Genomic DNA, 12,500 nt, shown 5'->3' with positions numbered 1-12,500 from the left:
CGTGGGCATCGCTGGAGAAAAGGTAGGTGGTACACAGATGGGGTGTTTGTATACGGGAGGAAGGGGGTTGGGGGGGCGTGTTTGAACACGATTTTGAACCACTGTTGTCTGTGCTGTCCCACTGAGCTAAAAAAAAGTTACATGAAGTCAACATTTCCAGAAGACTCAATCTTCTCTGCTTCCACTCTCCTCCTCTCTCTCTCTCTCTCCCCCTCCCTCCCTCTCTGATCTCTCTCTCTCTCTCTCCTCTTCTCTCTCTCTCTCTCCTCTTCTCTCTCTCTCTCTCTCCTCTTCTCTCTCTGTCTCTCTCTCTCTGTCTCTCTCTCTCTTTCTCTCCTCTCTTTCTCCTCTCTCTGTCTGTCTGTCTCTCTCTCGCTCACTCTCGCTCTCTCTCAGGGTAAACTGGGAGTTCCAGGGTTGCCGGGGTATCCGGGACAAAAAGGACCGAAGGTGAGAGGAGTTAATATATCAAGTAAATAAAAAAATATACATGATCGTAGCAGGAACACAGAGAAGGCTAACACATTGTTTGATCGTAGCAGTAACTAACACATTGTTTGATCGTAGCAGTAACTAACACATTGTTTGATCGTAGCAGGAACACAGAGAAGGCTAACACATTGTTTGATCGTAGCAGTAACACAGATAAGGCTAACACATTGTTTGATCGTAGCAGTAACACAGATAAGGCTAACACATTGTTTGATCGTAGCAGGAACACAGAGAAGGCTAACACAGTGTCTGATCGTAGCAGTAACACAGATAAGGCTAACACATTGTTTGATCGTAGCAGGAACACAGAGAAGGCTAACACATTGTTTGATCGTAGCAGGAACACAGAGAAGGCTAACACATTGTTTGATCGTAGCAGGAACACAGAGAAGGCTAACACATTGTTTGATCGTAGCAGGAACACAGAGAAGGCTAACACATTGTTTGATCGTAGCAGTAACTAACACATTGTTTGATCGTAGCAGTAACTAACACATTGTTTGATCGTAGCAGTAACTAACACATTGTTTGATCGTAGCAGTAACTAACACATTGTTTGATCGTAGCAGTAACTAACACATTGTTTGATCGTAGCAGGAACACAGAGAAGGCTAACACATTGTTTGATCGTAGCAGGAACACAGAGAAGGCTAACACATTGTTTGATCGTAGCAGTAACTAACACATTGTTTGATCGTAGCAGTAACTAACACATTGTTTGATCGTAGCAGTAACACAGAGAAGGCTAACACATTGTTTGATCGTAGCAGGAACACAGAGAAGGCTAACACATTATTTGATCGTAGCAGGAACACAGAGAAGGCTAGCACATTGTTTGATCGTAGCAGTAACACAGAAAAGGCTAACACATTGTTTGATCATAGCAGTAATGTTTCTGTGTGTGTCAATCCCAACAGGGTTCGGATGGTTTTCCTGGATCTATTGGCGTTTTGGGAGAGAAGGGGAAGAGGGTGAGTAGTAGAGGGAGGCTTTACAATAGAGGGTGTTCATACATTCAATCTGGAGTGCCAGAGTGCACTCTGGGCGTTCCTAAATTCAGATTGTTTCGTTCTAGGAGCGTTCAGAGTGTTTCGCTCTAGGAGCGTTCAGAGTGTTTCGCTCTAGGAGCGTTCAGAGTGTTTCGCTCTAGGAGCGTTCAGAGTGTTTCGCTCTAGGAGCGCTCAGAGCGTTTCGCTCTAGGAGCGTTCACAGTGTTTCGTTCTAGGAGCGTTCAGAGTGTTTCGCTCTAGGAGCGTTCAGAGTGTTTCGCTCTAGGAGCGTTCAGAGTGTTTCGCTCTAGGAGCGTTCAGAGTGTTTCGCTCTAGGAGCGTTCAGAGTGTTTCGCTCTAGGAGCGTTCAGAGTGTTTCGCTCTAGGAGCGTTCAGAGTGTTTCGCTCTAGGAGCGTTCACAGTGTTTCGTTCTAGGAGCGTTCAGAGCGTTTCGTTCTAGGAGCGTTCAGAGCGTTTCGCTCTAGGAGCGTTCAGAGTGTTTCGCTCTAGGAGCGTTCAGAGTGTTTCGCTCTAGGAGCGTTCAGAGTGTTTCGCTCTAGGAGCGTTCAGAGCGTTTCGCTCTGGGAGCGTTTAGTGTTTCGCTCTAGGAGTGTTCAGAGCGTTTTGCTCTCAGAGCGTTCAGAGCGTTTCGCTCTAGGAGCGTTCAGAGCGTTTCGCTCTAGGAGCGTTCAGAGTGTTTCGCTCTTGCAGCGTTCAGTGTTTCGCTCTAGGAGTGTTCAGAGCGTTTTGCTCTCAGAGCGTTCAGAGCGTTTCGCTCTAGGAGCGTTCAGAGCGTTTCGCTCTAGGAGCGTTCAAAGCGTTTCGCTCTAGGTGCGTTCAGAGCGTTTCGTTCTAGGAGCGTTCAGAGCGTTTCGCTCTCGGAGCGCTCAGAGCGGCAACACTGGCAGCTCTGGCCGAGGAGTAGGGTTGATCCGAGCATTCTGACCTCACAACGGCAGTCAAGCACCCGAGCTAACTGGCCAACACGTTGGCTAGCTTACTTTCTACTTCCAGACACAAATGAGAGAACACTTCACTCTGACCATTTTACTGTCCCTTACAGACAGAGCTGGTTAGGCCGTTGTCATGTGGTCCAGAGCGTTGGTGACTTTTTACAGAGGTTTACCGACACTGGTCATATTCAACAGGTGTTAAGCGTTTGTAAATTCTTCCGTTATTCTGCGCTCTGGCACACTTAGACGATGTGCTCTGAAATAGGAGTAGATAGCCAGAGTGAAGTTACCAGCGCACACATAGATATTCATAACATAGAGATCCCACATGTAATTCTATGCCAAACTGGCCCTGCTGGACATGGACACGGCAATATTTATGGTATTTATATTGTGTTTCTATGTTATTGATTCACACTTTCATCAAGTCGCTGCTTTAGAAAACACACCCAAAAAGTTTATTGTCAAGTACAGGATATTGTCAAATACAGTATATTGTCAGGTACAGTATACAGTATATTGTCAGGTACAGTATATTGTCAGGTACAGTATACAGTATATTGTCAGGTACAGTATACAGTATATTGTCAGGTACAGTATATTGTCAGGTACAGTATACAGTATATTGTCAGATACAGTATATTGTCAGGTACAGTATATTGTTAGGTACAGTATACAGTATATTGTCAGGTACAGTATATTGTCAGGTACAGTATATTGTCAGGTACAGTATACAGTATATTGTCAGGTACAGTATATTGTTAGGTACAGTATACAGTATATTGTCAGGTACAGTATATTGTCAGGTACAGTATACAGTATATTGTCAGGTACAGTATATTGTTAGGTACAGTATACAGTATATTGTCAGGTACAGTATATTGTCAGGTACAGTATACAGTATATTGTCAGGTACAGTATATTGTCAGGTACAGTATATTGTCAGGTACAGTATACAGTATATTGTCAGGTACAGTATATTGTCAGGTACAGTATACAGTATATTGTCAGGTACAGTATATTGTCAGGTGCAGGATATTGTCAGGTACAGTATACAGTATATTGTCAGGTACAGTATATTGTCAGGTACAGGATATTGTCAGGTACAGTATACAGTATATTGTCAGGTACAGTATATTGTCAGGTACAGTATATTGCCAGGTACAGTATATAGTATATTGTCAGGTACAGTATACAGTATATTGCCAGGTACAGTATATTGTCAGGTACAGTATATTGTCAGGTACAGTATACAGTATATTGTCAGGTACAGTATATTGTCAGGTACAGTATATTGTCAGGTACAGTATACAGTATATTGTCAGGTACAGTATATTGTCAGGTACAGTATACAGTATATTGTCAGGTACAGTATATTGTCAGGTACAGTATATTGCCAGGTACAGTATATTGTCAGGTACAGTATACAGTATATTGTCAGGTACAGTATATTGTCAGGTACAGTATACAGTATATTGTCAGGTACAGTATATTGTCAGGTACAGTATATTGTCAGGTACAGTATACAGTATATTGTCAGGTACAGTATATTGTCAGGTACAGGATATTGTCAGGTACAGTATACAGTATATTGTCAGGTACAGTATATTGTCAGGTACAGTATATTGCCAGGTACAGTATATAGTATATTGTCAGGTACAGTATACAGTATATTGCCAGGTACAGTATATTGTCAGGTACAGTATATTGTCAGGTACAGTATACAGTATATTGTCAGGTACAGTATATTGTCAGGTACAGTATATTGTCAGGTACAGTATACAGTATATTGTCAGGTACAGTATATTGTCAGGTACAGTATACAGTATATTGTCAGGTACAGTATATTGTCAGGTACAGTATATTGCCAGGTACAGTATACAGTATATTGTCAGGTACAGTATACAGTATATTGCCAGGTACAGTATATTGTCAGGTACAGTATATTGTCAGGTACAGTATATTGTCAGGTACAGTATACAGTATATTGTCAGGTACAGTATACAGTATATTGTCAGGTACAGGATATTGTCAGGTACAGTATATTGTCAGGTACAGTATATTGTCAGGTACAGAATATTGTCAGGTACAGGATATTGTCAGGTACAGTATATTGCCAGGTACAGTATATTGTCAGGTACAGGATATTGCCAGGTACAGTAAATTGCCAGGTACAGTATACAGTATATTGTCAAGTACAGTATACAGTATATTGTCAGGTACAGTATATTGCCAGGTACAGTATATTGCCAGGTACAGTATATTGTCAGGTACAGTATATTGTCAGGTACAGTATACAGTATATTGCCAGGTACAGTATATTGTCAGGTACAGTATATTGTCAGGTACAGTATACAGTATATTGTCATGTACAGTATATTGTCAGGTACAGGATATTGTCAGGTACAGTATACAGTATATTGTCAGGTATAGTATATTGTCAGGTACAGGATATTGTCAGGTCCAGTATACAGTATATTGCCAGGTACAGGATATTGTCAGGTACAGTGTATTGCCAGGTACAGGATATTGTCAGGTACAGTATATTGCCAGGTACAGTATACAGTATATTGTCAGGTACAGGATATTGTCAGATACAATATACAGTATATTGTCAGGTACAGTATATTGTCAGGTACAGTATATTGTCAGGTGCAGGATATTGTCAGGTACAGTATACAGTATATTGTCAGGTACAAGATATTGTCAGGTACAGTATACAGTATATTGTCAGGTACTCAGTGGTGTATGGTGTACCCATGGTAACGGTCTGTCCTGTTTTCTCTTCCACAGGGTCCCGGGGGGGAAGCAGGCAGTGCAGGACAGAGGGGTCCTAACGTGAGTACTGTCTGTGTGTGTGTGTGTGAGTACTGTCTGTGTGTGTACGTGTGTGTGTGTTTGTGTGTGTGTGAGAGTACTGTCTGTGTCTGTGTGTGTGTGTGTGAGTACTGTCTGTGTGTGTACGTATGTGTGTGTGTGTGTGTGTGTGTGTGTGAGAGAGTACTGTCTGTGTGTGTACGTGTGTGAGTACTGTCTGTGTGTGTACGTGTGTGAGTACTGTCTGTGTGTACGTGTGTGAGTACTGTCTGTGTGTACGTGTGTGTGTACTGTCTGTGTGCGTGTGTACGTGTGTGTTTGTCTCTGCCTATGCGTGTTTATCTGTGTGTGTACGTGTGTGTGTGTGTGTGTTTGTCTCTGCCTATGTGTGTTTATCTGTGTGTGTGCGCGCGCGTGTGTGTGTGTGTGTTTGTCTCTGCCTATGCGTGTTTATCTGTGTGTGTAATACTGTTGTTTTTCCTGCAGGGGGTGCGTGGGGGCCGGGGTGCCAAGGGACCAACGGGGAAGACAGGGGGAAAGGTCAGAGTTCAACCCATTCTAATCATTATGAGGTCATCATAATCTCTCTATCCAGCAGTAATACAGAATGCATCCCAAATGGCACCCTAAAAAGTAGTGCACTACACAAAGAATAGAGTGCCTTTGGAGCATAACCTCAGTCACACTGATTAATATTATAGTATAGTATTATATACGTTAATAGTATAAGGTATAGTATTATGTAAGTTAATAGTATAATATAGTATTCTATAAGATAATAGTATAGTATACAGCATAGTATTCTATAAGTTAATAGTATAGTATATTGTATAGTATTCTATAAGTTACTTTTGATTAGTGCACTACATAGAGAATAGGGTGCCATTTGGAGCATAACCTCAGTCACACTGATTAATATTATAGTATAGTATTATATACGTTAATAGTATAAGGTATAGTATTATGTAAGTTAATAGTATAATATAGTATTCTATAAGATAATAGTATAGTATACAGCATAGTATTCTATAAGTTAATAGTATAGTATATTGTATAGTATTCTATAAGTTAATAGTATAGTATAATATATAGTATTCTATAAGTTAATAGTATAGTATATTGTATAGTATTCTATAATTGAATACAGAGCATTCGGAAAGTATTCAGACCCCTTAACTTTTTTCACATTTTGCGTAATTCTAAAATGTATTAAATGTTTTTTCCCCTCTCTCATCAATCTAAACACAATACCCTATAATGACAAAGCAAAAACAGATTTTTAGACATTTTAGCAAATCCAATTTTTAAAATTATATCTCTATACTTTGCCCTGTTCATTTTTTCCTCGATCCCGACTAGTCTCCCTGCCGCTGGAAACATCCCCACAGCATGATGCTGCCACCACCATGCTTCACCATGGGGATGGTGTCAGGTTTCCTCCAGACATGATGCTGCCACCACCATGCTTCACCATGGGGATGGTGTCAGGTTTCCTCCAGACATGATGCTGCCACCACCATGCTTCACCATGGGGATGGTGCCAGGTTTCCTCCAGACATGATGCTGCCACCACCATGCTTCACCATGGTGATGGTGTCAGGTTTCCTCCAGACATGATGCTGCCACCACCATGCTTCACCATGGGGATGGTGTCAGGTTTCCTCCAGACGTGATGCTTGACATTCAGGCTGGTTTCATCAGACCAGAGAATCTTGTTTCTCATGGTCTGAGAGTCTTTAGGTGCCTTTAGGCAACTCCTAGCGACCTGTCATGTGCCTTTTACTGAGTAGTGGCTTCCGTCTGGCCACTCTACCATTAAGGCCTGATTGGTGGAGTGCTGCAGAGATAGATGTCCTTCTGGAAGGTTCGCCCATCTCCACAGAGGAACTCTGGAGCTCTGTCAGAGTGACCATCGGGTTCTTGGTCACCTCCCTGACCAAGGCCCTTCTCCCCTGATTGCTCAGTTTGGCCGGGCGGCCAGCTCTAGGAAGACTCTTGGTGGTTCCAAACTTCTTCCATTTAAGAATGATGGAGGCCACTTTGTTCTTGGGGACCTTCAATGCTACTGAAATATTTTGGTGCCCTTCCCCAGATCTGAGCCTGAGCCAGATCTGAACACAATCCTGTCTCCTTCGACCTCCTGGCATTGTTTTTGCTCTGACATGCACTGTCAACTGTGGGACCTTATATAGACAGGTGCGTGCTTTTCTAAATCATGACCAATCAATTAAATTTACCACAAGTGGACTCCTCCAATGAAGTTGTAGAAACATCTCAAGGATGATCAATGGAAACAGGATGCACCTGGGCTCAATTTGGAATCTCATAGCAAAGGGTCTGAATACTTATGTAAATACGTTTATTTTTATATTTTACTTTTATACATTTTGCAAACATTTCTCATAACCTGTTGTCGCTTTATTATTATGGGGTATTGTGATGTCATGATAGGGTATTGTGATGTCATGATAGGGTATTGTGATGTCATTATTGGGTATTATGGGGTGTTGTGTGCAGATTACTGAGGATTTAAAAAAATAAATCCATTTTAGGATAAGGCTGTAACGTAACGAAATGTGGACAGAGTCCAGGGGTCTGAACACATTCTGTACATATAGATTTATATTCCCGACTCGGACGTTGCTCGTCCTAATATTTCTACATTTCTTGATTCCATTCTTATACTTTTTAGGTTTGCGTGTATTGTTTTGTATTGTTAGATATCACTGTCGGAGCTGGGATCATAAGCATTTCGCTACACATGCAGTAACACTCGTTAAATATGTCTATGAGACCAACACAATTTTATTTGATTAGTCTGTTTTCCGTGCTGTCTGTCACAGGGCTCCTCTGGACATGATGGACCCAATGGACCAACTGGAGACAGGGTAAGGACAGGAACGTCATGCCTCATTGATCGGTTTATTGATTGATTGGTTAATTAGTTGATTGGCTGATTTGATAATTAGTATATTTGTTGACTGGTTGATTGGTTGTGTAAGTGTTTGATTGGTTGATTTGTTAACTTGCTAATTGCTTAATTGATTGAATTACACGTTTGATTGGTTGGATAAGTGTTTGATTAATTAACTGATTGACTGTTTGATTGATTCATTTATGTGTTGTCTAGGGGCCTCAAGGGCCACAAGGACGGAACGGGGAATCAGGACCCAAGGGACCGAACGTGAGTGTCACACACACACACACACACACACACACACACACACACACACACACACACACACACACACACACACACACACACACACACACACACTGTCATTGTAGTGTAACAGGATGTTGAATTGTGTGACTGTGATGTCCCTTCCTGTGTGTGTGTGTGTGTAGGGTCCAGCGGGGAAAGATGGACTTCCGGGTCACCCAGGTCAGAGAGGAGAGCCGGTGAGTAGAGGTTAGAGGTCACAAGAAGTTACCTAAATACACCTATCCATCCACTAATGTCTCTCTCTTCTCTTTCTCTCTCTCTCTCTCTCTCTCTCTCTCTCTCCCTCTCTCCCTCTCTCCCTCTCTCTCCCTCTCCCTCTCTCCCCTCTCTCTCTCTCTCTCTCTCCCTCTCCCTCTCCCTCTCCCTCTCCCTCTCCCTCTCCCTCTCCCTCTCCCCCTCTATCTCTCTCTCTCTCTCTCCCCCTCTCTCTCTCTCTCTCTCTCTCTCTCTCTCTCCAGGGTTTCCAAGGAAAGACGGGACCCCCAGGTCCAGGAGGTGTTGTGGGGCCACAGGTGAGTCTGATTGGTTGCTATGTGTGTTCTCTCTAACCTGATTGGTCTGTTTGTGTTCTCGCTAACCTGATTGGTTGCTGCAGGGTAAATCAGGTGAGACCGGGTCGTTGGGAGACAGAGGTCACCCCGGGTCACCTGGTGTACCGGGAGAGCAGGGCTTACCTGGCGCTGCCGGGAAGGAGGGAGCTAAGGTGATTCTTCGTCATCATCATCATCATCATCATCATTATGAATCATCATTGTTTTCACCCCGATAATCACCATTACCAGTCATTACAAAAATCATCTTCATTGATTGGTAAGTTCAATTGACCTCATGAGCGTTCCACCAATCAGAGCTGTTGTTGTTGTTGTTTCCAGGGCGACCCGGGCACAGGAGGGACTTCTGGGAAAGCTGGTCCTCCAGGACTTAGGGGCTTCAGAGGCAGCAGAGGGGCTGCCGGGGGCATGGTAACACACATACACACAGACACAGACACACACAGAGACACAGAGATACACACAGAGACACAGAGATACACACAGAGACAGACACAGAGACAGACACAGAGACAGACACAGAGACATACACAGACACAGAGACAGACACAGACAGACACAGAGACTGACACAGAGACAGACACAGACACAGACGCAGAGACTGACACAGACACAGACACACACACAGATCCTGTGATGGTATGATAGCAGTGTGTTCTCCCCAGGGTCCTGCTGGTCTGAAAGGAGGTGAAGGACCAGTCGGAGCAGCAGGAGCTATAGTGAGTCCTCTCTCCTCTCCTTCTCCATCTGTCCTCTCTCTCTATTCCTCACTTCCTCTCTCTCCATCTGCCAACACAGACCCCAGACAGACAGGCAGACACTTCCTCTCTCTCCATCTGCCAACACAGACCCCAGACAGACACTTCCTCTCTCTCCATCTGCCAACACAGACCCCAGACAGACACTTCCTCTCTCCATCTGCCAACACAGACCCCAGGCAGACACTTCCTCTCTCTCCATCTGCCAACACAGACCCCAGACAGACACTTCCTCTCTCTCCATCTGCCAACATAGACCCCAGGCAGACACTTCCTCTCTCTCCATCTGCCAACATAGACCCCAGGCAGACACTTCATCTCTCTCCATCTGCCAACATAGACCCCAGGCAGACACTTCATCTCTCTCCATCTGCCAACATAGACCCCAGGCAGACACTTCATCTCTCTCCATCTGCCAACACAGACCCCAGACAGGCAGTGTGAAGATGTATAATTCACATATGTAAATCCCCCCCCCGCCCCTCTCTCTCTGCAGGGGGCCGGTGGTGAGAGGGGTCCCCCAGGGTCAGCCGGTGCCATTGGTCAGCCTGGGAGGGCAGGGGCTGTGGGTGGACCTGGACCAATGGGAGAGAAGGGGGAACCGGTAGGTACTGTAAAGGTGTTCCATATTCTGGGTTCTACATTCCATATTGTGAGTTCTGAGTTCCATATTCTGAGTTCTACATTCCATATTGTGAGTTCTGAGTTCCATATTCTGAGCTCTACATTCCATATTGTGAGTTCTGAGTTCTGTGTTCTGAGTCCCTATAGTTCCAGAGTTGTGTGTAGGTAATGTAACTGTCTGTCTGTGTGTTGTGTTGTCCCAGGGAGGGGCGGGTCCTATTGGACCATCAGGACAGGATGGAGACCAGGGACCTCTAGGACTACCTGGAGCTGCAGGCCCTGCAGGACCCCCAGGAGAGGATGGGGATAAGGTAACATGGCCTGTCCTTGTGTGTGTTGTTGTTGTTGTTGTGTGTATCTGAAGGCGTTTATTGTGTGTGTGTGTAGGGAGAGACTGGAGGACCAGGGCAGAAGGGCAGCAAAGGAGACAAAGGAGAATCAGTGAGTCTACTGAGATAATTACTACACCAAATCTACACCAATATTACACTAATACAGTACTACACCAATACTACCCTAATACTACACCAATACTACCCTAATACTACACCAATACTACCCTAATACTACACCAATACTACCCTAATACTACCCTAATACTACTCTGATATTATACTAATACAGTACTACACCAATACTACCCTAATACTACACGAATACAGTACTACACCAATACTACCCTAATACTACACGAATACTAAACCAATACTACCCTAATACTACTCTGATATTATACTAATACAGTACTACACCAATACTACCCTAATACTACACGAATACTAAACCAATACTACCCTAATACTACTCTGATATTATACTAATACAGTACTACACCAATACTACCCTAATACTACACGAATACTAAACCAATACTACCCTAATACTACTCTGATATTATACTAATACAGTACTACACCAATACTACCCTAATACTACACGAATACTAAACCAATACTACCCTAATACTACTCTGATATTATACTAATACAGTACTACCCTAATACTACCCTGTTATTTTACTAATGACAAACCAATACTACTACCAATACTACACTAATACAGTACTACACCAATACTACCCTAATATTACACCAATACTACCCTAATACTACACAAATACTAAACCAATGCTACCCTAATACTACCCTGATGTTAAACTAATGCCAAACCAATACTACTACCAATACTACACTAATACTGCCACAAGACTACCCATAGACTACACTAATACTGTCACAAGACTACCCGGAGACTACACTAATACTGCCACAAGACTACCCGGAGACTACACTAATACTGCCACAAGACTACACTAATACTGCCACAAGACTACCCGGGGACTACACTAATACTGCCACATGACTACCTGGAGACTACACTAATACTGCCACAAGACTACCTGGAGACTACACTAATACTGCCACATGACTACCTGGAGACTACACTAATACTGCCACATGACTACCTGGAGACTACACTAATACTGCCACAAGACTACCTGGAGACTACACTAATACTGGCACAAGACTACCCGGAGTCTACACTAATACTGCCACAAGACTACACTAATACTGCCACAAGACTACCCGGAGACTACACTAATACTGCCACATGACTACCTGGAGACTACACTAATACTGCCACATGACTACCTGGAGACTACACTAATACTGCCACAAGACTACATGGAGACTACACTAATACTGCCACAATACTATACTAATACTGCCACAAGACTACACTAATACTGCCACAAGACTACACTAATACTGCCACAAGACTACACTAATACTGCACCATGACTACCTGGAGACTACACTAATACTGCCACAAGACTACCCTAATACTGCCACAAGACTACACTAATACTGCCACAAGACTACCCAGAGACTACACTAATACTGCCACAAGACTACCCGGAGACAACACTAATACTGCCACAAGACTACCCGGAGACTACACTAATACTGCCACAAGACTACCAGGCGACCACACTAATACTGCCACAAGACTACACTAATACTGCCACAAGACTATACTAATACTGCCACAAGACTACACTAATACTGCCACAAGACTACACTAATAC

The 12,500-nt window shown here is 43.4% G+C and overlaps 1 protein-coding gene across 1 annotated transcript in view; it reads left to right on the top strand.

Moving 5' to 3' along the window:
- Positions 1–12,500, top strand: part of LOC139424280 (collagen alpha-1(XI) chain-like) — an 88,974-nt gene that overhangs the window by 51,052 nt on the left and 25,422 nt on the right. Inside the window, exons 28-42 of the mRNA XM_071175970.1 lie at positions 1–22; positions 397–450; positions 1,410–1,463; positions 5,229–5,273; positions 5,739–5,792; positions 8,096–8,140; positions 8,383–8,436; positions 8,601–8,654; positions 8,937–8,990; positions 9,074–9,181; positions 9,351–9,440; positions 9,695–9,748; positions 10,284–10,391; positions 10,615–10,722; positions 10,799–10,852. The exon at positions 1–22 is cut by the window's left edge and continues 140 nt beyond it. Coding sequence (XP_071032071.1) covers positions 1–22; positions 397–450; positions 1,410–1,463; positions 5,229–5,273; positions 5,739–5,792; positions 8,096–8,140; positions 8,383–8,436; positions 8,601–8,654; positions 8,937–8,990; positions 9,074–9,181; positions 9,351–9,440; positions 9,695–9,748; positions 10,284–10,391; positions 10,615–10,722; positions 10,799–10,852 — 958 coding nt within the window. The remainder of the gene's footprint in view (positions 23–396; positions 451–1,409; positions 1,464–5,228; positions 5,274–5,738; positions 5,793–8,095; positions 8,141–8,382; positions 8,437–8,600; positions 8,655–8,936; positions 8,991–9,073; positions 9,182–9,350; positions 9,441–9,694; positions 9,749–10,283; positions 10,392–10,614; positions 10,723–10,798; positions 10,853–12,500) is intronic.

The sequence above is a fragment of the Oncorhynchus clarkii genome, chromosome 13 (assembly GCF_045791955.1).
Source record: "Oncorhynchus clarkii lewisi isolate Uvic-CL-2024 chromosome 13, UVic_Ocla_1.0, whole genome shotgun sequence".
NCBI classification, from domain to species: Eukaryota; Metazoa; Chordata; class Actinopteri; order Salmoniformes; family Salmonidae; genus Oncorhynchus; species Oncorhynchus clarkii.
Note: the sequence above shows the minus strand (reverse complement) of the source record. Positions and strands in the feature narration are given on the sequence as shown.